Raw genomic sequence first — 13,640 nt, 5'->3', positions numbered from 1 at the left:
ACGCCCATGTACTATAATTTACACTAATATCACAATTAATCCCTGGCCAAATTCACAAGGCCAGAGTAACTGGTAGACCTTTTGGCTTATAATACTTACATTTTTTGCCATCATGTCAGACAGTATTTCTTTATATTCTGTAAAACCATAAGTTATCCTTTTTCATCTTCAAAATGTACATCCTGTTAAAAAGACAGATTTTAACACTATATATAATTAAAATGGATTCCTGAAGTACATCACTAATGTATTACCTCATAGACTGTAAATGAGTATCTTGGGTAGTTATAATTTTCAGAGACAGACTAAGTGTCACATTTTGCAAGGCCACGGGGAATGTAACACAGTTTAGGATAGTTATTAATGGTAAAGAGGTACCAAGTATATCATAAGGGCCTAACTATACTAACTGCTATGGGAGCAGGCTATCCTATTAGTAAGTGTTGAAACTAAAACTCCTGAATTGGTTATAATTGGTGCACACTAACCCTAAACTGGAACTGAATGAATTCTCTCCATAAGTGATAAATGTTCTGTAGGCCACCCAAGGACTTCCACCAAAAACAGCAGAGAAAAGACTTGAGATTCCAGATTTCACATTTTAAAGGCAAAACATGCAAGCGGCATTTTTTTTCAGGCCTTTAAGTCCCAGCAAGAAAAACTACAAACCCAGTTCTCTCTCATCTCTTTCAGGTCTTTAAGAAATGAAGAATACTTACTTATAACTGGAATAGTCACACTCATGGGAACATGTCTGCCAATACAATCTAGACTGTGGAACCTTCTTCAAGCATTGCCTGTTGAAGTGCTCACATGCCCCCTTCCACTCCTCCTGTCCCTATCTGCAAATGTTCTGAGAGTGAGGCTATAAAAAGGGGCACACAGTGCCCTCTACCACCTCCGTTCCTTTCACTATTGTCTCAGATGAACTATCTGTAAAGACTCAGAAGGAAAAGAAGGAGGGCAGGGAGTGTGAATTTATTAAACAAAATAATAATCATCACAAAGAACTCTCATTATAAGTAACCAATCTTTTTTCTTCTTCTTCGAGTGGCCTCTGAATATTCCCACTCATTGAATCATTTGGAGAATACCAATTTGTTGGATGTTATCAGATTCCAATGGCTTGCAAAATGAGTCAGACTGTCTCCAAAGAAAAAAAAGAGTAGGAAAAACTAATGCCCACTGATTGGCCACACTAGAGTCTCATGTCAAATCTGAGCTCTCCAATTCAACGAAGATATAGAAGCTGAAGAGTACTTTACTTTATCTGAGATTGAAATGACTTTCTTCTGCTGGGTCTGAGAGGAAGAAGGCTGTTGATGCCTGTGTGACAAATAAAATACAGAGACGATGGAGGAGTACAGAATTGCCTCTTTTTTTTTTTTAAGTCTCCAAAAAATCAGTTTTATTATTGAGAAGCCAGTCATCCTCAAAGCAGAAGGTCCTCAACTTTTAACAAGCATATCTTCTCAATGTGGCAGTACATGATAAAGCTCTAGCACTAGCATCCAAAGAAGCTCTAAGAACATTCTGTAAGTGGTTCTCTTATCCCATAAATGAAATTCGTAATAGGACATAGCGGCCTGATATTACCTATCCTAATACCAGCCAAACAAAACATCTTCCTCCCTAGGGTACCCAATTTCTTTCCCTCCCCGTCACAGGGTGTAAAATGTGCTTGGCTTCCACCGTACCTGTTGCCCACAGCTGCTATCACTAAAGAATCTGAACTGGGATAAGTAAGAAAATAACCCCCTATGTGGTAACTGGTACAGTTCATCAGCTTTTTCAGATATAGGTTGACAGGAAGCTGGAGTGGCCCAAATAAGCTTTTTGTACGTTGTAAAAGACCATCCAACTAGGCAAAAATACTCTATTTTCTGAGGGAGCTCCCAAAATATCAGAAACAGGATGTGATGCTTCCTCCACTGTCACCGAAGATAACTAACAATAAAAGAATATGATCAAAGTTATGGAACTGCAGAGTATATTCTGAAGATGAAATTATGCCCACATTTTCATTCTGGGAAGAATCTGTCTGAATCTCATTCTCTGACTGCTGCTGTTCCATGTGCTCAACTACTTCCTCACCTTCCTTTGACAAAGTATCAGATATTACAGTAGGAGTAGCAGATTTACCTGCAGCTACTGAATCGAAGAGGTCCTGATCTGATCTTTGGAAGCAGGCACATTTCTATATCAGCCATACTGGGGAGATCCCATATATTTCTTATACAGGGGCCAATATGGCTATGGAGCCAAAAGATATCATTCCTGTCAGTACCCTAGTCTGGAAACATGCCCATAGGATGAGGAGGTCCAAAAGGTCCATGAGATGGAATAAATCCTGACATAAGTGGTTGAAACCTAAGTGGCTCTTTAGGTTGTTCTGATCCTTTTCTGATTGCAGATCCGATCTCAGAGCCATAACATATTTTTTTTTGAAAAAACATCAGAATCCAAGAACATGTAGGTCCTAAGGGAGAAAAAGATTTGCCCAGTGATCCCTTTGGAATCTTGGAAAGGAACAACAATTCTGGCGGGGGGTGGGCGGGGAGGAGACAATGTCCTCTGATCTGCCCCTCTTCTCAGGAACAGAGGCTCAAGAAATAACTATCAGAACCTCTCTCTCTCTCTCTCTCTCCCCCCTTCCCTCCCCCCCCCCCCCCCGCCCATAAGAGAGCCTCTGGATCCAAATGAGAAGACTCTTTTCCTGTAGTGGACATTAATAAGTCTTTCTCGGTTCTGATATTGGTGCTAAAGCCAATACTACTGTCTGTGCCAGTCTTATGCCTTTAGACATCTTTGTCTCCAAGAAAATCCTAGTATTTGAAACTGCAGATGTTAGGCAAGGTTTGCCTTGTGCAACCAATCTTGACTTTTGTCTGGGAACAGAGAAGGAGAACTGATCCAAGTCTCATGGATCCAATGAATCACCTGTATGAGATTTGGCCCTAACAATGGCTGTCTTAGCAGCAGCCTTCTTTCTCAGAACCACAACTGATACCTTAGGAGCCTCGAGCAGATCTAATGCTCTGACCACCAGAGCACACAGAGGTAATTCTGGTGCCAATTCTAGTCGTATGAGGCACCTTAATCTGGTCAGATGCTTAAAATGGAGCAGATACAACTACTTTTTCTTCATGCTCCACCTTCTAAAATCTGAGAGGCTTATCTAATAGGGCTTTCTGAAATAAGAGTGCCTGAAGTCTGTTCTGTCTCTCCTTGCATGCACTAGATATAAACCTAGAGCAGATAGCTTTTGCCAAGACATGCTAGTTACTTCACATCATTGTCCAAATTTCAAAAACTGCCAGACAGGAAAGCATATCTTAAAATCCACTTTCTTTTTTTTTAGATCAGTCATCCTGCAGGGATCAAGCCTTACCCTATATTAAAAATAACCAAAACTCCTCACTCTAAACAGCACCACTTATCAGTAAAACTATAATAGAAGAAAAACTATACTAAAAAAATATAAATAAAAAAAACTATCAAAGCACCAGAGAAAAAAGCTCCAGGTTCCATCAGATCCAGCAAGTTTAATTTCCATCTGGTGTTGCAGGTACCATGTTTCCTTGCCCTCAGAACATTTGAATGCTAAGGGATAGGAGAGGGCGTGCAAGTGCTCCTCTGCCAGGCATTGCTTGGAGAAGCTTCCATCATGTAGATTGCACTGGTGGCACAAGCAGGATCATGAAAAGGCTATATATAAATGTACTCTCCCTCTCATGGAATAACCTATGCCATACTGAACATTACCTGAAATAAATAATGAACTCTTACATACAGGTGACTACTACTCCAAGTCACCTATGAAAATTTTCAAGCAGTTTTATAGACAAATAGTTCTAAAATTAGAGGCCATTACAAAGAAAAAATTCAGTTAAAGATTAAAGATTACTACTGACACACAGCAAGGTTAATAAAAATATAAAATTGATTTTAAAAATTTACAAAATTAGATTTAAATTAGTTATTTATTTAACTCCACCAGAGAGGTCCTTTGGGGCCATCTGCCTGTCCCAAGTCAGGATAAAGGAGGAGGTTTGGGTGTGGGGCTAGCAACTCCACCCCATAAAAAATCAACTTGCTACAGAAACGCCAACAATAGAGACAACAGAGACTTTTACCCTGGAAAAAGAAGGGTCTTCAATTCGAAGATGCATGACGCTGGGTGGTAAAAGTGAGGAAGCCACTAAGTCGATTACCCTTCTTGCAACCAGGAGGATTACCATAGGCACATGGAACGTGAGGACCATGTACGAGTCAGGAAAGACGGTGCAGATTGCAGCAGAGATGAGGAGCAACAACCTGACCCTATTAGGCACTAGCGAGACAAGATGGATGCAAGCGGGACAGAGGTGACTGTTGACAGGAGAGCTGTTGCTGTATTCAGGACATGAAGAGAGCGAAGCACCCCCCACACAGGGAGTAGGCTTCATGTTGTCCAAGCAGGCACAGAGAGCACTGATTGGTTGGGAGGCACATGGTCCCAGGATCATCACAGCATCCTTCAGAACTAAAATGAAGAGGATTAAGATGAATGTTGTTCAGTGCTATGCTCCAACTAATGACAGCAAAGAGGAGGACAAAGATTATTTTTACAACAGACTCCAGAAAATATTAGAGATTCTCCCAGACAAAGACATAATCATCCTTATGGGAGACTTTAATGCCAAAAGTGGACCTGACAACACAGGATACGAACAAGTCATGGGGACCCACGCTCTGGGAGAGATGAGTGAGAATGGAGAGAGATTTGTGGATGTGCGTGCACTTAACAATCTGGTCATAGGAGGTAGCATCTTTCCTCACAAGCAGATCCACAAGAGTACCTGAGTATCACCAGCAGGCACGACAGAAAATCAGATCGATCATGTCTGCATTAGCAAGAAGTTTAGATCCTTGCAGGATGTCAGAGTTAGAAGAGGAGCAGATGCGGTGTCCAACCATCATTTAGTGGTGGCCAGATTGAAGCTGAAGCTGAAAAAGAACTGGATAGACGCGTCAGACAGAAGAGTGAAGTACAACGTCAGCCTTCTGAAGGACCATAAGACCAAGAAAGATTTTGGACTGAGGCTGAAGAATAAGTTTTCAGTATTACAGGATCGGTCTGAGGAAGAGGAAGACAGTGTACTAAATAGATGGGAGAAAGTGAGAGAGACACTTACGTCACTATGCCAGGAAGTGTTTGGAATTAAGAAACACCAGCAGAAAGAGTGGATCACAGCAGAGACCTTGATCAAGATAGAAGACAGAGAGAAGAAGGCGGCAGCAGTTAACACAACAGCAGGACTAGAGCAGCAAAGACCAAAGCTCAAAAAAAGAGTATGCTGAAGCTCACAGAGCAGTGAAGAGAGAATATGTGGATGAACTGGCAGCAGAAGCAGAGCAGGCAGCATACAGCGGTAATATGAAACAGCTGTATGATACTACCAAGCGACTGTCTGGAAAGTTCAGCAAGCCAGAACGTCCCGTTAAAGACAAGCAGGGAAAGTCTATAACAGGAATAGAACAACAGATGAACAGATGGGCGGAGCACTTCGAGGAACTCCTGAACAGACCAGCACCACCAAATCCACCAGATATCAACCCAGCTAACGAGGACCTCCCAATTAATTGCGATAAACCAACCAGAGATGAGATCAGAAAAGCCATCACCATGATGAAGAATAGGAAGGCGGCTGGACCTGATGACATCCCAGCAGAGGCCCTGAAAGCAAACCTGGATGCTTCGGTGGAAATGCTGTGTCCCGTTTTTGAGAAAATATGGGAAGTAGTAGTGATTCCGGTAGACTGGAAAGAGGGATCTCTCATCAAAATCCCCAAGAAAGGAAACCTTCGCAACTGTGCTAATTATAGAGGAATCACACTCCTGTCGCTGCCAGGGAAGGTCTTCAACCGAGCCCTCTTAGAGAGGATGAAGGATGGCGTTGATCCACAGCTACGAGATGAACAGGTAGGTTTCCGGCAGAATAGATCATGCACGGACCAGATAGCAATACTTCGCATCATAGTTGAGCAGTCTATAGAGTGGAACTCCTCGTTGTACATCAATTTTGTTGACTATGAGAAAGCGTTCGAAAGCATGGATCGAGAGATCCTTTGGAAGCTCCTTCGGCACTACGGCATCCCAGCAAAGGTGGTCAACCTGATTAAGAACTCATATGATGGTATACACTGTAGAGTGATCCATGGAGGACAGCTTACTAACAGCTTCCAGGTGCAAACTGGAGTCAGGCAAGAATGCTTGTTGTCACCACTTCTCTTTCTTCTCGTCATTGATTGGATTATGAAGACATCCACCTACGAGCGTAGGAACAGACTCCAGTGGACGTTGTGGACCCAGCTTGATGACCTGGACTTTGCTGACGACCTTGCACTCCTTTCGCACAGTAAACAGCAGATGCAAGAGAAGACCAACGTAGTGGTAGCCACGTCATCACAGGTTGGCCTCAACATTCACAAGGACAAGACCAAGATCCTTAGGATTAACTCCACTAGCAATGACCCAGTCACACTAAATGGATGCCCCTGGAAGAAGTGCAGTCCTTCACCTACCTAGGTAGCATCATCAACCAGCAGGGTGGCACAGACGCAGACATCAAAGTAAGGATTGGTAAGGCAAGAGCAGCCTTCTTACAGCTCAAGAACATCTGGAGCTCTAGAGAGCTGTCTTTGGCAATAAAAATTCAACTGTTCAACTCCAATGTGAAATCAGTCCTACTGTATGGAGCTGAAACCTGGAGGACAACCAAAACAACCATCAGGAAGATCCAGACCTTCATAAATAGCTGCTTCAGAAGGATTCTCCACATCTGCTGGCCAGACACCATCAGTAACATCCACCTCTTGGAGAGGACCTGTCAACTCCCAGCAGAGGAAAAAATTAGAAGGAGAAGGTGGGGTTGGATAGGACATACACTACGCAAGCAGCCAACTAACATGACCAGACAGGCACTGCGGTGGAACCCCCAAGGCAAGCGGAAAAGAGGCCGTCCAAAAAACACCTGGCGACGTGATCTTCAGGCTGATAGCAAAAAAAATGGGCCATACCTGGAACCAGTTCGAACGAATGGCCCAGGAGAGAGGACTCTGGAGATCTGTTGTTGGCGGCCCATACCCCGATTGGGGTGACGGGCATGAGTGTGACTGAGTAGTTATTTATTTAAATACAGGTTTGTTTGTTTTTTAAATAAGCCTCTTTAAAATTAAATTTCAAATTGATAAACATCTTAAAGCCTAATTTTACTATAATCTATTCAAATCATCTAAATTATATACAAAAAATATTAGGAGTATGTATTTGCTCCCAAGTTTTAAAGAAAGTCAAAACCACTGAACTGGTGAAAATTACTGCCTAAGCACCTGGAACCAGAGGTTGCTGAAATGCTAAACCAGCTTTGGACAGCAGTAGCCTCTTCTGCAGGTACAGAGAGAATATTTTCTGCATTTCAGCTTATTCAGTTCACTGACAGTTCATTTGAAGTTGAGACTCTGATTGAGAGTTGAAAAAAAGCAGGAAAGCTTTTCTTCTTCCAGTCTATGAATACAAACTAGATGTGAGGCAGTGAGATCTACTAGTTCTAACTTGAACACAGAGACAATCAGTTCAATTCGTCACCTACATGTACTTCTTTTGTTTAATCAGTTTTAAATGTAAAACATGTTTTGATAAACTTTTTGATAAACATTTTCATATTATCTAGTAGTGTTAAGGTAATTTTATTTAATAAAAAATGTAAATATTGTTTATGAATGTAACTTAATTTGAATTTCTATCCAAATAGAACTTGACACAAAGCCACCAAGGAGTGGGAGGGCAGTACCGAGCACCAGCTGCCCAGTCTCAGTAGCTCCCCTCACTTACTGGGGGAGGGGCAGAGAGATAGGAGGGTAACAGCAAATTTCCACCCCTCACCCTCTCTCCTTCCACGATGGAGAAAGGAGGGGGCTAGTCCCCCTGGCATCACTTCATTACACCCCTGGATCTACCTGGGTTCTGGAGTCTATGCTGGTAACTAGGAGGGTAAGTTGTACAGCACCCTAAGGCACTGTGGTCTAACTGCCCTGCGTAGACTCTGCTGGCATGAACTAAAAGGTACCTAGTTTGCCAGCAGGGTCTACATGGGGCAGTTACAGAGCAATACTTTAAAGCATTCTACAGTCACCCCAGACTGTGTCTTGGGATGGCAAATCCAGCCCAAAACCCAAAGGAAACCTCTGTTGCTTCACTTCTTCTGAGACCTTGACTCTGCAGTCAGTGCAAGTGCCAGTGCTAGTTGAGAAGAATGTTTATCCAAATGTGTATGAGCTTGCTGTGACCCAAGGATCTCTTGATGCCAACTGGCAGAGGGCACATGTGTGCATAAAGGTTACAGGGATCCCCTGGGTCCAGTATTTACACACTAGTTCACCAAAAAATGTCTTGTAAGGACTCTACTGAAAGCCTGTGTCACACTGGTCATCATAATCTTTCAAAAATGTATGTGTGGATAATATATAATGAGATGTATACCCAGGAAATCATGTTTTTAAAGCTTTGTAGTTAAAGGCAGGTCGCCCAGAGTAACGTTTCTTAAAACAGGTTCCACCAGATAGGAGAAGGGAGACACTTATCTCCTTGGCTGACCACAGTGTATTCCATGTCTCATGAGGGAAGTCTATTTGCATGCCGAGTCAAATGGTAACAAAGAGACGGCGGGGACTTCAGGACAAGAAATTAAAAGTAACAGTGAACAAAGGGGGTGGGGACAAAGATCTGGTCTAATATAGCTAAGGGTGCAGAGAGATGCCCATGCATCCTTCATCTGGGGAGACAAGTTGCCAGTGGGCTTGTTCTTATGAAAGGAGGGTCTCAGCCATGCTGATTGAAAAACCTCTTTGAAAAGAACTTCATGTAAGCAGTACCTTATTAGACAAGAGGGCATTTTGTTAGTTAAGTAAGGTAATAGGGCACATTATTTTATATAACCCATATATAACCTTTACCCTATCCATTAATTTTGATCATAGGTGGGCTGCAAAAAAAAACAAACAAAGTAGTTGGTGGGTCACCTTAGTGAAAAGTCTGGGAACACTAATCAAGTGCATTGAACTTAACTACTAAAAATGGTGTTTTTCATAACTGAACAAATTATGTAACAGTTAATTTATGTTGCATTTTTGATAGTTGTGCAAATTACTTATTACATAATTTATTGTTGACAAGTCAGATGCCTTCCTCAGCAATATTGCAAGCACAATGCTACTATGCAAACAAAGGACTTAGTCTGAAATTATGGTGTTGGTAACTGGTAAAATATCACACAAGTGCAAGAGACCATTCGACACAATCTCTCAAAAATAGCTTAATAAAAGTGGAATTACCCGCCCCTCCCCCAACATACTGAGTACCAGTAATTTACAATCAGGCAAGCTGAGATAGACATTTGGAGACAGCATCCCACAAACATAAAATAGAGATCTTGTTCTCTGCTCTCTTCAGATTTCAAGTGCAACAAACTTTGTCAGGTGTTTGAGGAAACCGAGAAGCAACTTCATAGACAAGACTGAACTTTTTAAAGCTTACTGATGCTCTGGACACCAAATCTGACACCAAAAGCCCCTAACAATGTACCCTAAAGGAGTATTTACAGGGTAACCGGAAAAACGTTGGAATCATACCAAGTTAGAGCCATCTACAGAAATTCTATTTTCCAAGAGTATTTGAAAATTAAGTAAGAGAAAATAAAGAAAAGCTAAAGATTTGTGATAGAATTGACATTGTCACTTGAGACCACAGATGTAGAAAATGAACATATTGGCTTTTTTCAGCAAACCACAATGCAAACATGAATTGAAATTAAGTGTACTTCTATTGAATTGTGGGGCATTGGACTCTGAACTTTAGGACTATTAGCCAAGCAACATGGGAAACATTGATAAATACAAAGTTTCCTTTGACCAGAACACTGCTGTTATATCAGACAATGCAACATATACGAAAAAGGCCTGGGAGCAGAGCAGAGAATAAAAGTGCATGTGACATATGTTGCTCACCTAAACCTGGTTGGAGATATGTGACATTAAAACCTTGAAAAAAAGAAATGACATGATTGTTGTTGTGAGGCAAGCATTTATAGCCTGCCCTGCACGTAACACTTGCTTCTGTAAGCACTTGGAAGATGAAGGAAATAGTCTAGGTATAACATGCTGGAACAGCAGGTTTAACATTGTGCTTCCACTTAGCTCACAGAGGACTACATTTCCTTTTTCAAAGAAGGGAGCAATCAATGAAGCAGTTTGTGCACTGCAGATGTCATCTATTTGTGCCAGTTAATAGAAATCCTTAAACAGCTGAGTATCTCGCAGAGGTATGAATTGCCTACCATTCATACCTTGACAAAATATGAAGAACCTGTGATACGTTCACATATGGTGACCAAGAACATGTATGTGAGTGAAGAGCAGTGCCAACCAACATGAGCATGTAGTGGGCAAAGAAGCACTCCTTAATAGCACTGAAGAAAAATGAAACATACATGCAGCGCAACTCTCCTGCCACATTCACTTAACCCTGCAGCAACATTTTTCAATGCTTGTCTAGTATGTGATCCAAATCAAACAAAATATCTCATCATACCTGAGAGAGAAGCATCTGAGGCTAATACACTTTTTTAAGATAATAGCGTAGCACTGCATGTAAGCATGGTATACATCAAAACCGTCTATGAAATGCAAAGTAACAACTTTTATCAGTTTTGGTGAAACCTGAAATAAGATTGCAAACACTTGCCGTGATTGCTGTCTCGTGCTTGACTGTGCCAGTAAACAGTGCTGATGCAGAAAGATCATTTTCTGCATACAAAAATGTATTTCAGGATGACCAGTGTTCCACCAAGGTATAAAACATATCTATTTACAACATCTTATGCCAGAATAAACTTAAATATATAACTGTACCATGCACCACATGCATGTCATTTCGCCTAGTTCTATTTTTTAAAAGGATGTCACTTCATTTCACATCATTATTGTTAAGACCAAATTAAAATAATAAAAAGATTCCTGTGTGTCTCACCTGTGTTTGTAGAGGGAAGTGATTTATGTATACTGTATTTAAGGAAATACAGATATTTGAATTTTCGTACCTGCGACTTTACACATCATTTCCGCTAAACCCATTAATTTTGAATAAATTTATGATGACTGTTCTGGAATTTTTGATAAAAAATGCCATGACAAATCTGTAGCCCTAGATATGATGGTGACACACTGTACCCCATAATGCTTTATGGGAATATGACATAACTGGAATATGTGTTGTGCTGCCTGTGCCAAGTAACGTATCTCTGTAAAAGTTATGGTCTACTATATCTATTCATCCTATTTGTACACATTTTGTACTTGAGGTTAAGAATACTGGCTATATACTTACTGAGGGCTTGTCTACATCAGAAAGTTGCAGCGCTGGTGAGGGAGTTACAGCGCTGCAACTTAGGAGGTGTACACATCTGCAGGGCACCACCAGCGCTGCAACTCCCTGTTTGCAGCGCTGGCCGTACTCCCGTTTTGTCTCGGGTGTAGAGGATCCAGCGCTGGTGATCCAGCGCTGGTAATCAAGTATAGACACTTACCAGCGCTTTTCTTGACCTCCGTGGAATAAGCAGGTATCCCAGCATACCTGAGGAAGCCTCTGGTAATCAAGCTGGTCTCCTACCCCGGCTTGCTCTCGCGTTCCCCGAACCCCGAGCAAGCAGGTCTCCTTCCCTGCGGTTTGCTGGGTGGTTCCGGGAACGCGAGAGCAAACCGCGGCGAAGCTGGTCTCCTTTCCCGGTTTGCTCTCGCGTTCCCCGAACCCCCCTTGAAGCCGCCCAACAGCGCTGCAGTGTGGCCACATCTAACACCACTTGCAGCGCTGGTTGCTGTAAGTGTGGCCACTCTGCAGCGCTGACCCTATACAGCTGTACTAATACAGCTGTAACAACCAACGCTGCAAAATTTTAGATGTAGACATGGCCTGAGAAATCAAGCAAGCTTTGTGAGGCATTTGGTCAGCTTCTTTGGGAAGGAATTTGCAAAATTAAGTACTTGATCAGGAAGCACTTGGGGAACAATGCATCTTGGAATGCTCCAATCCACATAAAAAGTCTTTCTGGAGACATACAAGATACTATGTGGACAATGGCTTCTGCCTGTAAAGACTGAGTCATTCATGGACATGTGACTTGCCCAGGTGACTCCAGATTGGAGATAGATTTTGCATAGGAGTGAGAAGGGGGTCTCCACCCACAAGAGAAAGTCTATTTAAACCCCTGGGAGACCCTTCCATTTTGTCTTCAGCTGGCTAAAGAGGGAGCTTCTCCACGCCCCCAGGATACTGGGAAGAAACTGGAACAAAGAGGTGTGCGTGATTGCTGGACCCAGGCTAAAAGGAGATTAGTCTGTAAAAGGGAGCATTCTGGAACTGGTGAGGATCTTATCTGTACTCGGTTTGATTAGACATAGATTTGCGCATTTTATTTTATTTTGCTTGGTGACTTACTTTGTTCTGTCTGTTATTACTTGGAACCACTTAAATCCTACTTTCTGTATTTAATACAATCACTTTTTACTTATTAATTAACTCAGTATGTATTAATACCTGGGGGAGCAAACAACTGTGCATACCTCTCTATCAGCATCATAGATGGTGAACAATTTATGAGTTTACCCTGCATAAGCTTTATACAGGATAAAATGGATTAATTTGGGTTTAGACCCCATTGGGAGTTGGCCATCTCCATGCTAAAGACAAGCACACTTCTGTTAGCTGCTTTCAGGTAAACCTGCAGTTTTGGGGCAAGTCAGTCAGACCCTAGGTCTTTGTTGGAGCAGACGGGAGTGTCTGGCTAAGCAAGACAGGGTGCTGGAGTCCTGAGCTGGCAGGGGAAACAAAAGCACATCAGTTGGCAGCTCCCAAGGGGGTTTCTGTGATCCAACCCATCACAAGTGGATCAAACCTGAGATTGGACAGAATTCTATCCAATCTAAATTTATTGCTGGGATGATTTTAAGAAACCCTACAAGTGGATTAATGAACACTATTTCTACTACATTTTAAATACTTTCCAGGCAAAACTGCCCCCCACCCAAATCTAATTTTTGTAACCAAAATTTAAGACCATCAGAAGCATTTCCTAGATTATAGTAGTACTACAACTCTGCTATAGTTAAGGTTCAGACCAAGTTCTGGTATAAAGCTCAGCTTTTTAAGTGCTTTAAAATGCATACTGCTGTTCATCAGATGCCCTTGAAATTTGGTGCTTCACATGGGGTTGTGGTTTATGGTCAGTGATCTAAATTTGAAATCAACCCAGCACTCAGTTCATCGCACCAAGGTCACCACAACTGAGTACATGGCACCCACCAGTGCTCTGGGGGTCCCAGGGGGGGGGGGAGGGAGGAAGATATCAAATTAAAATGTTATTTGAAAAAAAGAGTTTGTTTCTCCAGTTATGCACTCTAAGGGTATGTCTTCACAAGCAACGTTAAAGCGCTGTCACAGCACGCTGCCATGGCTGTGTAGCTACAGCACCAGCACTGGGAGAGAGATCTCCCAGCTCTGTAAAAAACCCACCTCCCACAGAGGGAGTAGCTACCAGCGCGAGAGT

At 42.1% G+C, this 13,640-nt stretch overlaps 1 protein-coding gene across 5 annotated transcripts in view; it reads right to left on the bottom strand.

The window, feature by feature from the left end:
• The window catches only part of TFDP2 (transcription factor Dp-2), a 196,567-nt gene that overhangs the window by 157,205 nt on the left and 25,722 nt on the right, over nt 1-13,640 (bottom strand). For 3 of the 5 annotated variants that reach the window (XM_030575513.1, XM_030575516.1, XM_030575517.1), the window contains exon 2: nt 100-182. The exons of 1 other annotated variant lie outside the window; for it this stretch is intronic. In XM_030575513.1, the coding sequence (XP_030431373.1) occupies nt 100-114 (15 nt within the window). In that variant the 5' untranslated portion in view covers nt 115-182. Of the gene's footprint in view, nt 1-99; nt 183-7,374; nt 7,509-13,640 lie in introns of those variants that run through there. One more of the 5 variants, XM_030575514.1, reaches the window with a different exon arrangement.

This window comes from Gopherus evgoodei, chromosome 9, assembly GCF_007399415.2.
Source record: "Gopherus evgoodei ecotype Sinaloan lineage chromosome 9, rGopEvg1_v1.p, whole genome shotgun sequence".
NCBI classification, from domain to species: Eukaryota; Metazoa; Chordata; order Testudines; family Testudinidae; genus Gopherus; species Gopherus evgoodei.
This window is presented reverse-complemented; position numbering and strand designations above follow the sequence as displayed.